Source organism: Bos mutus, chromosome X (assembly GCF_027580195.1).
Source record: "Bos mutus isolate GX-2022 chromosome X, NWIPB_WYAK_1.1, whole genome shotgun sequence".
Taxonomy (NCBI): domain Eukaryota; kingdom Metazoa; phylum Chordata; class Mammalia; order Artiodactyla; family Bovidae; genus Bos; species Bos mutus.
This window is the reverse complement of record NC_091646.1, coordinates 120,226,935-120,246,752: the sequence shown is the minus strand read 5'-3', so window position 1 is coordinate 120,246,752 and position 19,818 is coordinate 120,226,935. Positions and strand designations below refer to the sequence as shown.

Sequence of the window (19,818 nt, the reverse complement as noted above, 5' to 3'; positions counted from 1 at the left end):
AGTGCTGGAATGGGAAGAAGAGGAGATAAAATAAATATGCAAGAAAAGATAAGAAAAGCCTATTAAAAAGGGAGAGAAAAAGAAAAAGAATCCCATTTCCATTTATTTAATTATTTTCACTTCTCCCTTTGCTCAATAGAACTCACTCACTTTATGAGATAAGATACCGAGTTGGCCCTGTTGAAATTTGATCTATCACTCTTGCCAGTTGACATCTCCAAAAATGCAGCTTAAACTGTTAATCCATTCACTTTAGCTAAATGGTCCTAAGGGCATCAGATTCTTGTGTTGATCAGTGTTGGGTTCCCTGGCCCTGACAAGCTGTGAAGACCCAGGATCAGGGGAGCATGATGGCTGATGCTGGCGAGTCTGGGGCCTCTAACGGTGACAGCAGCAGAAAGGAGGCTCAGGCAGGTGTCAGATGCTTTCCTGTAAGGGGGTTTGCAGTGGACATAAATGCTGCCAGCTGGGCACATTACCAAGCAAGAAAGCCGTAATGATTTAATAATTAAATCACATTGGTCTATGATCATTGTTCTTATTAGCAAAGATCATTGCTTTTTGATGATATATGAGACAGAATTTTCATACAAACACTGTGATTTGCATATATATATGGTATATATTTGCATATATATATATATATATCTCCAAGTCAGAATGACTTACTAAAAGTAATCACCAAAAAGAGGATGGAATTTTGATGTAAAGATGCCAAGGATATTTAAGAAAATGTGGAAATTATGAAGATTAATTTGACATCACCCCTCTGCAGTTTCCATTATGTGAAAGCAGCAGGAAGAGAGAGGACTCCAGGCTGGATCCATCTCCATTGTACAATAAGGTTTTTGTACCCTGATATTGCAAACTATGATGTTATTAAGAAAATATCAATAATATATATATGAATTATATAAATTAATATTTCACTTCTAAATTAAGAACCTGCTTTCCTGCCCTCATGACTCATAATATCCTATCTTGGAGGGGAGGTAGACAGGTTGTTGAGAGGAAAAGAAGGGAGAGAAAACCTCTGAACTCATGAAAGAGCTTTCAGTCTCTAGGAGCCTTGAGCAGTAGCCCTGTAACAGGCAGGGATGTTGCAGAAAGGATCTCTTTCTAATTTTTTTTTTGTTACTATTGATTGCAATTCCCAGTTGTAATGACTTATAAGTACAGCTCCTAGGATCCACTCTAGGGTACAAAATTTATGGTGAGTTGCAGTGGCAAAGCAAAGCAAGGCATTTCTCCCACTCATCTGTACCCTGGGCCAGCTACATCATTTGTGGGGCTCAGTACCAAATGAAGAAACAGGGACCTCCTTTTCAGAAAGCAGGAAAAAGTGCTGTCAAGGGACTGCAACAGAAAGCTTTGGCCTTCCTTCCAAAGTCTCTCATTCTGTAGACTGGTCACAGTATTTTTTATCTGCTATTTAGTACTGTGAGTTGGAAGGAAAATTAAAAATTTAAATCATCAGCATTATTTTACCATTCATCTTTATATTGTACAATGCCAAAACAAATACAGATACAAGAACTTTTACTTGAGCTATGGAATCACCAAAATTATAGTTTGTATTTTCTAGCTTATACATGAGGATGTATTTTCTTCTTGTCAGGATGGTGGAAACACTGCAGAAAACTAATTCAGAAGGTTTTATTTCATTTCTTATTACATGTGCATTCTATCAACAATCTCTACCTTTGGTATACTGATGAATAAGGAAGGGCTGAAAGGGAAAGATACCAGGGGTAGTCCTATCTTTCCCCTTCCTCTTATGTCATCATTTTGGTGTATGTGATTGCCTAATGCAGTGAAGTAACAGGAGTAAGATAGAATTCTTATCTATCTAATAAGATAGAATTCTTATTCACATGGTTAGAATGCCACTGCTGCCTTTTGGTGGTCAAGGCAAATTCTGGTTCCAGTTGAAAGAGCCCTTTCGTGGCTGTCAGAACCTCCACTTATTCAGTCCTAGATGTAACATACTTGTGCTTGCTTTGAATCCTGCTGAATTCACACATGTTGTGGGTCTACCAGAGTTCTGTGCTTCCAGGGAGCATCTTGTATGCTGTGTGCAAATAGAGCGTAATAGGAACTGTGGACAGAAATGTCGTGCGTGGCTCCTTTACTCACAAACGTGCTTTATTGTCCCCTTGGTCTCCACTTCCAAAATCACATTCAAACATAAAATTGTTAAGTGTTTCAGACAGTGACAACAGAGCGTTAAATCCAGTGTGAGGTTCTTTTGCATGGGGCCCTGTGTGACTGCACTGGTTGTGCACCTGTGAAGCCAACCCTTTCTGTGTCAGGGGAAGCTGCAGGACAGCTGGAAGCCTCTCTCATGTGCTGTGTCTGAAGGAACCCCTCTCACAGCAGCCTGCACTACTGCCCATAGTGTATCCACACAAAATGGTCTCCTTGAAACTGATGGAAGACACTGATTTCAAACTCAGTTGAATTAATATCTTAGAGGCAGTTGGATCTATTCGAAGGCTCCCAGCTCCATGAGGAGTACCTTTCTGATGGGCCTTTGAAACTCTAAGACTAAGGCTACAGTCAGGTACTCATCATCAAATCAATCTCTATATCCCTTACAGTTGTGTTTGTCTTTCTCCTAGGATTTCCAGCAGGAGAACTCCAGAAGCCTTTCTTTTGGGGAACAGAATATCCTCGGTAAGTAAACTAACAAGAGAAATCAGTTACTGACAGGAAAGGAAGAACATGATGTTTGGCAGAGCACAGAATATAAAGTAAAAACAAACAAATCAAAAGCAAAACCAAATAAAAGAAGGCATGGAAACCAGCTTGGGTAGTCCCCATTCTCATCATGTTAGCTGTTTCCTAATGCTTGTTACCAGGGTGTATGATTGGATAAGAAGGCTAACCTGTACACAGGGAGCTTTCATTTGTTATGCATTTGTTTATTTATGTATTGATGCATACTGGAAATACGTGAACCTTAAAGGACTGTTGGGATTTGACTTTATGGTGATGGATTGAAACCCATTCCAAATGGAAGAAACGACGTGAAAAAAGGGAAGAAAATTGCTTTTAGAATAGCAAAGAGTCTGGTTTGGTGAGTCCAAGTGTTATTTGAAGGGAAATAGTAGAAAAGAAGTCTGGAAAAGGAGGTTGATGTTTGATATTGGAGTGCTCTGAATTCCAGTAAGGAGCCTGGACATTAGGCAATAGAAGATACTGACGTTTTTGAGCAAGTAGAGATAATGAAGTTTGTCTTTAGAAGCATAAACTGGGTAGCTATACAACAGGTCAGAAATGGACAGTGTCTGGAGTTAGGGATTTCACTTTGGAGGCTGTCAATACCAACTTACTGTAGAGTCATGTAATTCAGAATTTCCAGACATAGTGGGAATTCTAATAATCATTGTCAGTTATATCACCACTTTTATTATGTGCCTTTGCTTGCTCTGATGATTTAATGCACAAAAAATGTAGTCTTGATTTTAAAAGTCACTTATATTTTGGTTTGGGTCAGTGACAATTTGAATATGATTCTGCAGGTTAAAAAGACATAGGATCACATACATATATAAATAAGAGAAATACAGTGGCAACGTTGTTATTTGGGCTTTCCCAGAAGCAGATTCTGTAACTAGGATTCAAGTGCAAGTAGTTCTTCTCAGAGGTGACACCAGGAAATACCACCAGGGCAGTGAGCAAGTGGGACAGGGAAGGAAGGAAACCAATTAACTGTGTCAGATGAATTTTCTATGATGGTCATAATGAGTTATCACAAACAAAGTGGCTTGCTGCTGCTGCTGCTAAGTCGCTTCAGTCGTGTCTGACTCTGTGCGACCCCATAGACGGCAGCCCACCAGAACCTCCCCGGTCCCTGGGATTCTCCAGGCAAGAACACTGGAGTGGGTTGCCATTTCCTTCTCCAATGCATGAAAGTGAAAAGTGAAAGTGAAGTCGCCCAGTCGTGTACGACTCCTAGCGACCCCATGGACTGCAGCCTACCAGGCTCCTCCATCCATGGGATTTTCCAGGCAAGAGTACTGGAGTGGGGTGCCATCGCCTTCTCCGATGAAGTGGCTTAAAACGATGTAAATTTATTAGCTTACAGTTCTAAGGGTCAGAACTCCAACCTGGGTCTCCCTGTGCTAAACACAAGATGTTGTTAGGGCAGCATTTCTTTCTGGAAGCTATAGGGAGGAGTCTGTTTGCTTGCCTTGTCTAGCTTCTGGAGGTGGCCCACATTCCTTGGCTCGTGGCGCTCTTCCTCCATCTTCCAAACTAGCAAAGTTGCATTACTCTGACCATTCACTCATTCATAATCACATCTCATTCTGGCTCTCCTTATCTGCCTTCTCCTCCACTTAAAAAACTTATTTCTTTCTGGCTGCTCTGGCCCCTCATTGCTTCAGGAGGGCTTTCCCTAGTGGCAGAGACCAGGAGCTGCTCCCTGGTTGTGGTGCACAGGCTTCTTACTGTGGGGGCTTCTCTTGTTGTGGAGCACTGGCTCTAGGCACATGGGCTTCAGTGGTTGTGTCACATTGGCTTTGTTGCTCTGAAGCACGTGGGATCTTCCTGGATCAGGGAGCAAACCTATGTGCCCTGCATTGGCAGGTGGATTCTTAACTAATGGACCACCAGGGAAATCCTCCTTCACTTTTTGTTAAAGCCAATTATTACTGCAGGCAACTTGAATTCATATCTGCTGGAAGATTGTAGAATAAGCTTCAGCACAATTTCATCTCAGGGGCAAGGGAACTGGGGTATTTGTCTTCCAACTCACTTTCCACAACTGATTGAAGGCTGCCACTGGGTGTTTTAACTCATTGGCATTGCCCTGCATAAGCCTAGAGGGCTCTGGTGGCCAGAGAAAGCTCTCAGGCAAATAGTTTCAGGTGCTGGCAGTTGGAAGCTGTCAGATTGGTGTGCTTAAAAATGGTGAGTGCCCAGAGACAGGATCAGGCATCAATAAAGCCTACAATAGGGAAGCACTGTCATTAGCATAAATAAAATTGACCAGTTTGTATGGACAAAATCCATTCATATCATCCCAGGTTTCAGCTGTATAGTTTTCATCAGTTTAGTTCAGTCGCTTAGTCGTGTCCAACTTTTTGTGACCCCATGGACTGCAGCACGCCAGGCTTCCTTGTCCATTACCAACTCCTAGAGCTTGCTCAAACTCATGCCCATCGAGTCAATGATGCCATTGAACCATCTCATCCTCTGTCATCCCCTTCTCCTCCTGCCTTCAATCTTTTCCAGCATCAGGGTCTTTTCCAGTGAGTCAGTTCTTTGCATCAGGTGGCCAAAGTATTGGAGCTTCAGCTTCAGCATCAGTCCTTCCAATGAATATTCAGGACTGATTTCCTTTAGGATCGACTAGTTTGATCTTGCAGTTCAGAAGACTCTCAAATAGTCTTCCGGAGAAGGCAGTGGCAACCCACTCCAGTACTCTTGCCTGGACAATCCCATGGACGGAGGAGCCTGGTAGGCTGCAGTCCATGGGGTTGCTAAGAGTCAGACATGACTGAGTGACTTCACTTTACTTTTCACTTTCATGCATTGGAGAGGGAAATGGCAGCCCACTCCAGTGTTCTTGCCTGGAGAATCCCAGGGACGGGGGAGCCTGGTGGACTGCCATCTCTGGGGTCGCACAGAGTCAGACACAACTGAAGCGACTTGGCAGCAGCGGCAATAGTCTTCTCCAACACTACAGTTCAAGAGCATCAATTCTTCTGCACTCAGCTTGCTTTATAGTCCAACTCTCAATATCATGTGTAGTCCATACATAACTACTGGAAAAACCATAGTTTTGACTAGAGAGACCTTTGTCAGCAGTTTTCATCAGTGTTCAGAGAGTTTTAATCAGTGTTTAGATATTTGTAATCAATTTTTTTTGTATTGTTAAGATTAGAAATTTATATATATTTCCATAAAGTTAAAGACAGACTGAATATTCGCTAAGCTTGCTTCAAACTAAAGAGGGTCCTAGAATTTTTTGATGTTGCTTATCATTAGTAATTAAACTAATCTTCTGTTATTGTGGTCATATGCCTGGACACTTGGACATAGTCAGGTTGGAGTTTGAATTTATTGATCAGTGAATTTGTTTATCATGTCCATGAGATGATTTTCTGATATAAAAGTCAAAATCGTAGAAACTTAGGAAATGTTGATGTTTACCTTTATGCTGAGCAAGAGAGAGATTTTTATTTTTTTCCTAGGGGTTCTATGTTTTGCATTGAAGCCTTCCATCCTCTGTTAAGATACCCATTCAATAATTATTAAGCATCTTTTGGACACTTAGCATTGGAAATATGGTGATGCTGTTGAGATGGGAATCACAGTGTAGTGAGATGGGTTCCCATATATCCATCTCTTCTAGATGGATCTCCTCCAGATCCAATGAGTGGGTATTCCCGCTCCTCACACTGGTGAGCTTAGCCCCCTCATGAGTGTTGTGTCTAACTGTGGTGATATCAACAAGCTGAATTGTTTCCAGAGAAAAAAATCAGGATTTTAAATGGCCTAGGACAGCATATTCCAAAGTGTGTGTCCCATGAAGTAGTAATGGAGGTGAATCGTCCTTCCCTTCCCTTTCTTTTGGAGAATCACAGTACTTAGCAGCATAGAAATTCCCAAGAAGTTCTGCAAGAAAATTCTATCTAAAGGTGTTTAATTCAGAGTTCCTAACCTCCCTTTTTCCTGTGTTTTGGAAATTGCTGGCCTCAAATTCATGACTGAAGAGAAAGAGTTAAAAGAACTTGAGAAGAGAGTACTTGAGGGATAACCTCGTAAGCGTCTTCACGTTTTTGAAAGAAAGTGTGGCAAAATCATTTAGTAAATTTGGGGAGGTCAGAGGGTATTCAGCTAGAACACCTTGTACCACTCCACCAGACCAATAGATAGGAGAGAGATTCCAGGTCAGCATTAGGGAGCGCTGTTTTATCTAGAACTACTCAAAGAGGGAATGGGCCGCCTCAGAAGGGGGTGAGCTCCTGGTTATCGGACACACCTAAGAAGAGAATTCTTAGGATCATTTTAATGGGTTTTTTTGTAGAGGGGACCTATGCCTCTGCTAAGGAATTGAACTAGATGACCTTAAAGCTGCTTGTAACTCTGAGATTTTTATGAATTTCCACACCAGACCTAGAGTAGCCTTTGCTTGATGACAGAGTGAGATCACAGTTGCTTTGTTGTTGACAGCAAATCCTGTGCATATGTGCAACCCATTGGGTGGTAAGAACAAAAGAGAAACTGAGTGGGTGGAAAAATTGTCATCTTTTTCATTTTATTTTTGGAAGGCTAGATTTTCTCTGCAGGAGTCTTCTTGTTTCTGGCCAGCCAGTCACATTTTAAAAGGCATACGAATTTATTAATTTATTTTTATGACATGCTAATTTAAATAATGTCCATTGATAAAATGAAAGATGCAAATTTAGTGTTATGAAACATTATCATTGTCAGGCTTAGTCATCTAAAATTACTTTTACTTTTTGTCTCTTGTCCAAAGGATTGTGATTATGTAACTGAGAATTGAAACTTACAATGATTCAATCATTTTCTGAATTCTCTATTACCCTTTGTGAATAGGAAGCTCTTTGGAGCAGTCCCTCTTAGTCAGTTCAGTTCAGTCAGTTCAGTCGCTCAGTCGTGTCCGACTCTTTGCGACCCCATGAATCGCAGCACACCAGGTCTCCCTCTTAAGGGACATTTATTGCAGAGCAGTTGCTATAAGCCCCCGTGGTTCATCCCTTAAATTCATCCAGTCAACAGCATTGACTGAGGCTTGTAGAGGACTGAGTACTATTCTTGGAGCTAAGAGTCCTAGAAAAGCGAAATGTTACAGGCTGCATAGTGAGAGCTACTGCTGCAAAAATTAGCTCTATGTAGAATTACAAGTTTGTCCCACCCTGCTCTCATAGCTCTATGATTGAAATGCATCGTTTTACTCTCACTTCTTTAATGAAGGTTTGCAATGATGGAAAAACAGTAGGAAAGCATTTTTTTCAAATGCAAATTACCTTGCAGGAAAGAAATAACAAAGGAAGGAATTGCCACCAAGGGGAAAAATTAAATCTTGCAGCACTTCCTTGGGTATAGTTGTGACAAGCAATTAGCATGTTAAGGATCATTATGTCCTGTAATAACATGTTGCTTCAAATTTCTTGTTCCTTCCACTTATAGGTCCTATCTAGTGCTGGGTGATTTTGATGTTGCATGTCAGGAATCAACTGTGAAATATTTGTGTATAATTACAAATCTCAGGAAGAATCTTTATAACAAGGATTTAAAGTTGTCTATAATCCTCATGCGCACATTGAATGACTAAAATAAGTAACATATTGATCTGTCACTTGCAAGAAATGGTCAAATTAATCAGTTAGTTAAATCATTGTTACTCATTTACAGTGTCCTAAGTCCAGAGAATTTAGCAGCAATCAAGTAGATAAGGGTTTTGTCTTCAGGGAACTTTTAGTTGAAAGAGAAGATCCCAGACATATACATAGGGAAACCCCCTTACTGATTTCCTGATACATCATTTATGTGTTTTCTTTTAGTTACCTATTGCTATGTAACAAAGTGCCACCACTGTTAGCTCCTGATTCTGCAGTTGGGGCGGTACTCCAGTCAAGACAGCTTATTTCTGCTCCGTGTAGTATTGGCTCAGCAGCTCGACTGGGGCCATGGGATCTAAGATGACTTCACTCACATGTCTGGTGCCATGGTTGGGCTGGCTCGAATGGCTGGGCTCCTCTCGTCCTTTAGATGTCTCTCAACGTTTGGCATCTCTCACTTGCTTCACTTGGCATCTCCAGCTCATTACTCCAACTTCTTTACATTGCAACTGACTTCCAAGAGGGCACACAAATGGAAGCTGTAAGGCCTCAGCCCAGAACTCACACCTGGCCCCTCGCACTGCATTCTGGTGGCCACAGCAAGTCCCGAGGCCCATCCAGTTTCAAGCGGGAGGGAAATAGATTAACTCTTGGTGGGAGGAGGAGCACACGCATTCAGGGTGTGTGGAATTGTCAGCATTCACCTTTGTAGGTGAACAGAAATACTCTAACACCTTTTCCAAATCTGGTTCAGGCTTCATAGTCTTTGCTGTCCACCTGTGAATTTGTCTGTCACAGAAGCAGAGGAATGTGACTACCTTCCAAAGCAGGGTGATCCCTTTTAATCTCTATTCTATTCCTGTTTTATGTCTACATTTGGAAAACAATTTTCAGCAGGTTCACAGATGAAAAATAAACAGTATGTTTACTGACAGGATCTTTTCAAAATCTGCTACTGCTTTGGGTGTTTATAAATATAAACTGCAGTTAGAGTGCATATATACCCACAGAAGCCTTAGGGCTGAAAGGGACTTTAGAAACCATCACTTTCATATCCCTGATTTCACTGGGTAGAAACTAAGGCTCATATATGCTCATAGTGACACCATTAGAAATTATAGTTTCTTTGTCTATTTCAATGACAAGGATGTGTTTACTTTTTTCTCTCATTATAATTTTGTGGATGTGGTTAGTAGAAAACGAATTGTCTTGGCTTTTCATTGAAAAAAAAATAAAGAATTATGCTCTGACATTCATGCTTATAATTTTAGCTCATTTATATATTTATGCCATAGATCTCTGAGTTATGGTGCTATAGGAGTAATTGTTGGACATGAATTTACACATGGATTTGATAATAATGGTAAGTACCGATTCACTGTATAAGCTGATGCTTTTATGGTCATGTTGATGATATGGATGTTGATTGTTGCTATTATCTTTGGAGAGTGGCATCATCTTAGATTGAAGATTATCCAAAGCAGTATAATTGCTGATTGAAAACTTCCCCCCATGTCTTGTTGTATTAGCTTGCAATAAATAAATAATTGTTCCTATTGGAGATGGGGTAGCATTAAAGCAGACCTTGTAATTTCAGTGAAATTAGTTTTGCATTTAGATCTGAATTGCTGTAGCTGCCACAGTAGTTATAGGAATGACTTTATAGCTTCTCTTCCTTTCTTTATTCACCATTTTGAGATGCTCTCCCCAGAGGTGTGAGCTTTGCTCTGAAGATGATTATACATGCTGCCGAGTTAGGACTCAGTCAGTTAGGATTCTTGAAACTTGGCTAACTGATTCCTTTACACTATTTCAAGATTTATGCAGTGTTGAATCTCAGTTTTCCTCTATGCTGTCATGTATTCAGAATTTCTTTTAGAAAGGCTATGTTTTCCTGATAATACATAATATAGAGTATGGTATGTATCTTGATGACATATAAGCAAAAAGAGCAGAGTATTGCACAAACGAAACAAATGACTGCCCTTTGAAAGTCATCATTTTAAATCAGAACTCCTTTCTCCTTTGGGCTTACCAGGTGGCTCAGTGTTAAAGAATCCACCTGCCAAGCAGGAGATGTGGGTTCGATCCCTGGGTTGGGAAGATCGCCTGGAGAAGGAAATGGCAACCCACTCCAATATTCTTGCCTGGAGAATTCCGTGGACAGAGAGAGCCTGGCACACAGTGATATACAGAGCAGGCTCAGGAACTGCCTAGCCCAAGGCAACCCTGTTTAGAGGGACTTCTTTCTTCCATATCTGTGAGATCTCCAACATCCTTTCCTGGATGTCTACCCCAGGGCCAGAGACCCTTTCGGTTCCTCTCCTTCTGGATAATTCTTTACTCCCAGCAGCCAGCCTTTCCTTAATCACTGGAGTTTTTTTGCTCCCCTTGCCACCCCTCCCTGCTGAAATGTAGCTGCCTGGGAGTCACCTGAATCCCCTGAGCTGCATTTGGGTTATCTGAGAGGAGATTCTTAGCTAAGAAACAAAAGCCAGTAGTGGTCTCTTGGTTCTAGGCTTTTTTTTTTTTCCCTGGGAAACTTCAGTATAGTTGTCCCTCAGAATCTTCTGGCAGCCTTTTGGACAGAATCTAAAGATGGCATTTCATTCTGTAACCAGTACTTAGAAGAGTGCATCGCACAGTAACTATTTAATGATTGCTTGGTTAGCAGGTCAAGGACAGTGACTTGGCGCTCTCCAGGGGTGGGGGGATCGGGGTGGTAGTGGCATGCAGCCTTGCTGAAGAGCTCTGGGTCATTTTCCTCAACACCTTTGCTTTGGGGACTTTCTTCTAAGCTCAGTGAGAAGTTCTCTGTGCAATTAAATTTAAACCAATAACAACCTTGAGTATAGGAGATAGTCCAGATACACCTAGAGTTGTTGTTGTTGTGTTTTTTTTTTTTTTTTGAGGGATACAGGGAAAATGAACAATGAACCTGTAGCAAAAAAGCATGTATAACTCATCTTTATTTCCATTGTGTTTTGGAGATTTCCATTCTTGTTTCAAGTTCTCTTTTTAGAGCAACCTTCCTTGTCAGAGCAGGACAGATGGGCCTTCCATCTACACTGATGGCTGTGGAATGATTCATAAGAGAGGTTTTATATGTCTCTTGGCTGCTGGCAACTTGGAGGAAACACAGTCCTTTTAGCGCTGAGTCAGGGGCTGTGGTCGCAGGGTGTGAGTGACTCACTGAGGCTGTTCCTATGGATCATTTGGAATTTCACAGGCAGTGGTGCTTTGACTCCTTTCATGGGCTTTCTGAAGGCAGCCATTTCATTTCGTAATTTAGAGAATATTTGAGGTCAGAGCAGGTAGAAATAATCTGAGATTGGTCAAGAATGGTACATGCCATAAGTTGATAAACCTTAAAGTATCCTTGGTTGCTTAGAAGTAAAGAACTTCCTCAGACCTTTTTCTCCTTTCTTTACTTTTTATAATTAATTAACCTGTGACACTGGAGAGAAAGCAGGAAGTGCTTCCAGGAGTGGTCCATGACTGTGTTTTCAAGGCTTGTTGAAGTGAAGGAAAGGGAAGGTGCAGAAATTTATTTGTTTCCATAAATAATGCAAATATATTTTAACTTTCCTTTTGGCCAGGTCGAAAATATGATAAAAATGGAAACCTGGATCCTTGGTGGTCTATGGATTCAGAAGAAAAGTTTAAGGAAAAAACAAAGTGCATGATTAACCAGTATAGCAACTATTATTGGAAGAAAGCTGGCTTAAATGTGAGTACAACTGCAGTGGAGGGGACATGCTGTGAGTCATTTTTCCTCATGTAGACACTAGCTTGCTTTCGAGCATTGGTACTCAAAATGTATTTCCCAGGTCAACAGTGTCAGACTCCCTGGGGAACTTGTCAGGAATACAAATTCTTTAGTCTTAATTCAGACCTACTGACTCAGAATCTTGGAGTTGGGGAGTGGGGGTGTAGGGGTAGGTGGGAGGGTGGAGCCTGGTAGTCAAGCATTTTGTCTTCTCATAAGCCTTCTGGTGATTCTGATAGAAGCTACAGTTTGAGAATTATAGGCCTAAGCATTAGTCTATTCTCCTAGATTCAGATTAGTATAGAAAACTGTGTAGCAAAGATAAACAATAAATATCTCAAAAATATGAATTGTGTATCATTAGAAAGATTTCTTTCCAAACTACTGCTTAGCTTTAATTCATTGAAAAAAAAAATCACCAGTTTAAAGAGGGCATGGCAACCCACTCCAGTATTCTTGCCTGGAGAATCCCCATGGACAGAGGAGCCTGGTGGGCTACAGTCCAAGGGGTCTCAAAGAGTTGGACACGACTGAGCACACATGCCACAATTTTGTTTTAATTTTTAAATTTGTCTATTTTTTATTGAACGATAACTACCTTACAGAATTTTGCTGTTTTCTGTGAAACCTCAGCATGAATCAGTCATAGCTATACGTATATCCCCTCCCTTTTGAAACTCCCTCCCATCTCCCTCTCCATCCCACCTCTCTAGGTTGATACAGAGCCCCCCTTTGAGTTTCCTGAGCCATACAGCAAACTCTCATTGACATGCCACAATTTGAATTAATAACTCTGAATTGGTTAAGAGCTCTTAGATAAAGAAGTTGGAGAAAAAAAAAAAAACTTTTAAAATGTTGATTTTCTCTTATATATACTTATATGCATTCTTATAAAGACAATGTGATTTTATACATGCTTTTTCTGTGTGAAATATTGTTCCTTTCCTTTTCTGTCTTCACCTCTACCGCCTTCGCCTTTCCCTCTCATCGCTTTTATCTTCCCCACCTATAATCCATCTCAATAACCTTGATACACTTTTTCCCCATGCTCACATGGAGATGCACACACACACATGTGTGTACACCACGCACCTGCCTTTACTTCATTGTTTTTAGTGGCTGCCTAAAAGTCCATGGTGTGAATGGACTCTTAACACAGCGGCATCCAACCTTTTGGGAATGAGGGACTAGTGTCAAGGTAGAGAGTTTTTCCTTGGATGGGGTGGGGGACATGGTTTTGGGGTGATTCATGTGCGTTACATTTATTGTGTACTTTGTTTCTATTATTATTACATCAGCTTCACCTCAGATCATCAGGCATTAGATCCCAGAGGTTGGGGACCCCTAGTCTAACACAGCTGACTGATGTCCTGTTGAAGGGTTACACTGTGTCTCCAGTTATTTCTCCATAATAAATACTGTGGCAGTAAATACTCTTATTATGTGTATATTCTTTTTTTTTTTTTTTTTTGCCCTATAGGATAGTTTCCTACTGTTCCTAAGAAGCTATAATATTTCACATTTGTACCAGTGATATGTGGAGAAACATTTATGTATTATTTTCTTGTCAATTTATGAGAACTTTAAAAAATATTATAGATGTTAAAGTTTTATGTCATTCATATTATAGTATTTCCCCCTCAATATATTTCTCATCCATTGTACTTTGTATATGGTATTTTTTGACAAACAAAATTTAAATATTTCCATAGAGTCAAAAGATGCCTCTTTTTTATGCATTTCCATTCTATATCATATATGAAGTCTTCTAGCTTTACTGGGATGGAGAAGGCAATGGCACCCCACTCCAGTACTCTTGCCTGGAAAATTCCATGGATGGAGGAGCCTGGTAGGCTGGAGTCCATGGGGTCGCTGAGGGTCGGACATGACTGAGCAATTTTACTTTCACTTTTCACTTTCATGCATTGGAGAAGGAAATGGAAACCCACTCCAGTGTTCTTGCCTGGAGAATCCCAGGGACGGGGGAGCCTGGTGGGCTGCCGTCTCTGGGGTCGCACAGAGTCGGACATGACTGAAGCGACTTAGCAGTAGCAGCAGCAGCTTTACTGGGAAGGATTTTTTTTTTTTATTGTTTTGTCATTTTGCATTTAAATATTCATGCATGTGCAACTTATTTTGCTATGGAGTTTAATATGAAAGTTCACTTTTATCTTCTTCCAAAAGGATAAATTGATCCAGTATCACTGAATAAAATATGTGTTTTTTTTTTCTTACTGAATTGAATATTCATGAAATACTAGAATCTCATATATACTGAGATAAATTTCTGGTTTATATATTCTAGTCCACTGATCTACTTGTTGATTTCTGTACCAGTGCATTTTTACTGTGGCTGTATGGATTTTTCTGGTATCTGCCAATACAAGCTCTCCCTCACTGTTCTTTTATATGGTTGGCCATTCTCAGGCAAATATACCTCTGTATAAATTCCAGGATCCTTTTACCCACTCTTTACCCACTCCCCAAGAAAATCCCATTATGATTCTAAGTTGTGTGCATGCGTGCTAAGTTGCTTCAGTTGTGTGTCCAACTCTTTGAGACCGCATGGACTGTAGCCCGCCAGTCTCCTCTGTCTGTGGGATTCTCCAGACAAAAATACTGGAGTGGGTTGCCATGCCCTCCTCCCAGGGAATCTTCCTGACCCAAGGATCAAACCCATGTTTCTTGTGTCTCCTCCATTGGCATATGTCTTCTTTACCACTAGCACCACGTGGGAAGCCCAAGATTCTAAGTTAAATCACATTAAATGTATGTAATTGGCATTTCTGTCATAGTCCTGTTGTTCAAGTATGTGGTATATCTTTCCATCTATTTGGTTTTTGTTTCAGGCTTTCAAATGCAATTTTACAGTTTTCTCTGTATAGTTTATCTCCTATACATTGTTTATTACTTCTTTTTCCTTTTCTTATTTTGCTGGTTTGATCAGGTTAGCTTTCATTCCCTTCCCCGACTATTAGGTTTTTTTTTTTCTTGTAGTTTTCCAGTTGCATTTTCTGTCCCTGCTTTCATAATTATAAGTCACAGATTTCTCTCACTGTATTTGACAATGAGACCAGTAATGAAGAATTGTTGGTAGGTTATGGGTCTGCATGAAGATCTTCCTCTAAAACGCTGTGAAAACTGTGTGCTCCTAATTTGTCTAGTCAAGGGCACAGCACCTAAGAAAAGCAGGAGACCCCGCAAAACCAGGGTAGATGGATGTGTCTACACAGGGTTTCTCTAGAGTCTCTTGGTCCATCAGTCAAGCATGTCCTCTACCCAATAACTTCCTGGGGCTGGGACAGCACCTGAAACCTCACTATGCCTCAAGTCTAGTCTGCTGAGCTATATTTCACCACTCCAGAAGAATTCAGGTAAAAAATCCATGCACTTTTAAAGGGAATGTTTATAAACGCTGAGTTGGTTCTGCTGGTTCTTGATCTATGTACAGCACAAGGGAGACCACTCCTTATCTGGGACATGAGAGCAGAGTCTGTATCCTTGAGTCTATATCTCTAGCTGCTTCATCAGTGCCCTGGAAAGCCATTTCTCTGCCCATGTATTTTTAAAATGTCTACAACAATGTCATGGGAAGACCTAAAACAGATACTTTTGTGTTTCTGTTTTCAATTCAGGGGTTATCACATTGTGAAAATCCATCTAGAAAACTAGCAAAGTATTCTCGAAATTAAAAAAAAAAAAGCACAGGGGAAGGATTCTAGAGTCAGACACAGGTCCATATTTTGGTTCAACCAATCGCAGATTGTAAGTTTTTTTTAACTTAGGCAAATTATTTAACATTCCAGTGTCTCAGAGACTTCATCTGTGAAACGGGTAGCTATTTTTTAACTCTTTATTCGCTTGTCATAAGAATTAAATAACTGAGGTAATGTAAAGCACTGGCACAATGCCTGCTGTGCAATAAGCACTCAATGAATCATGCTTAATATTCCTAATGCTTTGTGACATACTCGTAGGTACACCATCCCAGGGGAGAACAAACAATAGTGGCTAAAAAAAAAAAAAAAACAAACAGTAGAAGAGCAATTTTCTTGGAGGAAGGGAATGCATATTTCCTGGTGATTATTATATACAGGCATGGGGATTAGACTTTACACTTGGAACGAATTTCATCCTCATAATGGTTTGAGAGGTGTTCATATTACTAGGCTATTTTACATACGAGGAAACTGAGGCTCAAAGAGATTAAAACCCATGGTAGAATCTACATTAGAGCTTACACTGGTATGACTCCAAAACCCCTACTCTTCTTCCCATATCATTCTCTTACTTTACGTTATTTGAAACCTGCGTGAAGTGTTGGGCAGGGACTGTTCTACAACATCCATTTTGGCCAAAGCGTCAGATACCAAAACTGAATTCTGACAAATGTGTACCTTTGCAACAAGGACGCTAGAAAGGGCATGCCTGTCTCAGCATAAATCCATCCAACCATCAGAAGACGGCTTCGGTCTCATTCCCTGAGGAGAAGGGATGGCTTCCTTTGTGGATATAAAGGACCATGCTGTATTTTTCTAGCTTCATCTGTGGAGGCCAGTCCTCTGTGCCTGAGTTATTCTTTGCTGTGGACTGGGGGGAGCTCCAGTGGAGCATCTGAGAAACAGGCTCTTAGCAGCCGATGAGTCCTGAGAGGCAAACTTGAGGTCATATGTTCTACTGAGGTGGTCAAGAGTGGGAGGAGCCTGAGGGGTAAAACTACTCCTCAGACCTCTAAAAGAAAAGCTTAGAGGAACAAGGAAGGAGATTCAATTTGAGCATGAGTGGTTAGAAACAGAAGCAGTAGAATCAAAAGGAGTTAAGACTTGAGAAGGTTACATATTATGGAGCAAAGGCTCTGGGCAGAGATTACTTGAGTTCGAATCCCTGTGAAATGTGAGTTCACTGCATCCCTCTTAGGTCAGGTCCATTAGAACAGAGCCTGAGAAGGGGTTTCTTAGATAAAGGAGTCAGCCACAGAAATAGTTTCAGGAGAAACCTGTAAAATGATGAGGAAAACATGCTGGTTTCAGAAGTTTAGCCTCAGTCTCATCCCTTAGAGGATTCTGGAGCATGAGTTGCATCACAGAAATTGTTCAGCCTGGGATGAGGGGCTGGAATGTTCTCACTGCACACTGAGAAGTAACTGGTATCATCTCCCAGCAAGCTTGAGGGGAGTGGATTCCCCTAAGCTAAGCTTAATCTTCCTCAGCCTGTAGCAGTTGCTGGAATGGGTTCCTGGTGGGACAGGGGATCTGGTGCAGCACCGGGTAACACCTTTGACACACACTCTCAGCCTTAGATTCCTCATTTGTTAAGCAAACGGTGGTGATAACAGCGCTTGCCTCATAGGACTGTAGTAAAAGAAAGACGCTGGGTAAAGCAGGAGTGCTAACTTTTGGGGACGGAAGCTAGGAGGATCTTGGGTGATTACAGAGATGAGTGTTTTCTGAAGATTTGTTTTTATTCATGGGTATTTCCTGATACCCAGGTGACTGGGCTATCTTAAAAATAAGGAGTTGGTAGAGTTGGTAGGGTCTGTAGCTTGAAAATTTGGAACTATGTGTATTAGTCTGTTGCTGCTATGACAAATCACCACAAACTTAGTGACTTGAAGCAGCACCAATGTATTATTTTGCAGTTCTGTATTTCTGACTCAGGTCTCAGTGGGCTCAAGTCAAGGTGTCTGCAGGGCTGCTTTCCTTTCTAGCTGCTTTAGGAGAGAATCTTTTGCCTTGCCTTTTCTAGCTTTTAGAGGCTGCCCACATTCTTTGGCTCCTGCTCCCTTTCTTCTTCAAAGCCAGCAATGACTGGTCAGGTCTTGTCACATGGCATCACCCTGACACACTCCCTCTCCTAATTTCCTTTTCCTCCATTTATATAGACCCTTGTAATTAAGTACACTGGACTCTTTGGGCTTCCCTGGTGGCTCAGAGGTTAAAGCGTCTGCCTGCAATGCAGGAGACCTGGGTTCGATCCCTGGGTTGGAAAGATCCCCTGGAGAAGGAAATGGCAACGCACTCCAGTATTCTTGCCTGGAGAATCCCACGGACGGAGGAGTCTGGTGGGCTACAGTCCATGGGGTCACAAAGAGTCGGACACGACTGAACAACTTCACTTTCTCCTGGATAATGTAGGCTAATGTGTCCATCTCAAGATCCTTAATGTAATCATATTTTAAATGTGACTTTTGCTGCAGAAAGTCATCTTTTCACAGGTTCTAGGGATTAGAACATAGACCTCTTTATTATTATAGGGCATTATTTTGTCTCTGATATGGGGATTGGCAAACTCTTTCTGTCAAAGGCCGGACAGTAAATAACTTTGGTTTTGTGAGTTGCAAGGTCTGTTGCAACTACTCAACTCTGCCACTGTAGGAAGCAGACAACCACAGACAACATGCACTTGAATGAATGTGCCTGTGTTCCCATAGAAGTTGAGCTACAGACACTGAAATTTGAACTTTGTATAATTTTCACATGCCACGAGACATTATCCTTCTTTCTATTTTCTTCCAAACCATTGAAAAATGTAAAACCCAGGCTTGCCCTGCAGCCTGTGCAAAAACAAGCAGGAGGCTGGAGTTTGGCTTGTGGCTGTCTTGGTTTAGAATACTTTTTGTCCTCGCCTATTTAAGGGTTGAAGAAATAATCTTCAAGTGTTTGGAAGAATTTCTTCACTGTGCTTGGCTGGTTGTCATACATATTGCAAACCTTGACCTTGTGGTCTGCACTTCTTCTATTGGATTTTTGTTCCCCAGGAGAACTATCTTCTTAATTTTTCATGAAAGTTGCTGAAGGTAAAATGGTAGTGGTTGGTCTTAAAACCTTATTCCTGTATGGATGGTAGATTTTTGGAAACAGAAGCTCACTAAAAAGAATACTCAAATTATGTTAGTTAATCAGAGAAAATAATCTGTATGTTGACATTTCTATTTTGTCCCCATTAAACCAGAGTCACTCAGAATATGTTAACATTTTGTTGGAGCTGGATAAATTGGTGAGAATAGAGAGATGGGTGAGAAAGAAATGAGTAGTATAATAAAATAGAAATTATATTCAGGAGCACTTTGCTGGGGTTCGTTTGCCATCTCACAATATGTTATGACTACCTCTGATGTATTGAATGCAATTTTCTCCTTAAAATACAGCAGTGTTTTCTTGCTATCATATTTATGCCTCTTGCTGAATGATGGTTGGCTGTGAAACACTCTTATTTTTTCTTTTTCTTTCTGTTAGGTGAAGGGGAAGAGGACACTGGGAGAAAATATTGCTGATAATGGAGGGCTGCGACAAGCTTTTAGGGTATGCACTGCGATGTTTGCTGTGATTTTACAAATTAAGCTATAAAATACCATTTGGGTGCACCTCAGTTTACACTACAGACATTTTCTTGAGGAGTTAGATTTCTATAAATTCTGTGAATTTCTGTAAATTGAATTATATTTCCCCTTTGACTGTTATATTCTGTTAAATGAGTAGAGCTGAATTTCTTTCCTTTTTCTTTTTGGAGAATAAAGTCACCCTAACAGTAATATTTGTTATTAAGATTCATGTAGTTAAAAGATACTTTTCAGAGGATACTTTTAGTGTAGTCTTAAAACATGCTACAGAAATCTTGGGGCTAGGTTTGTAGGTGTTTTCTTTGAGTATACTCTATGCAACCCTCCTTACAATTTTCTCTTAAAATACTAAGCTTCTAAATTACAGTCAGAGGCTAGTGTTTCACATGTAG

At 40.7% G+C, this 19,818-nt stretch overlaps 1 protein-coding gene across 1 annotated transcript in view; it reads left to right on the top strand.

Moving 5' to 3' along the window:
• Positions 1-19,818, top strand: part of PHEX (phosphate regulating endopeptidase X-linked) — a 207,120-nt gene that overhangs the window by 176,215 nt on the left and 11,087 nt on the right. The window contains 4 exon segments of the mRNA XM_005897739.2: positions 2,622-2,676; positions 9,614-9,681; positions 11,918-12,048; positions 19,323-19,388. Coding sequence (XP_005897801.1) covers positions 2,622-2,676; positions 9,614-9,681; positions 11,918-12,048; positions 19,323-19,388 — 320 coding nt within the window.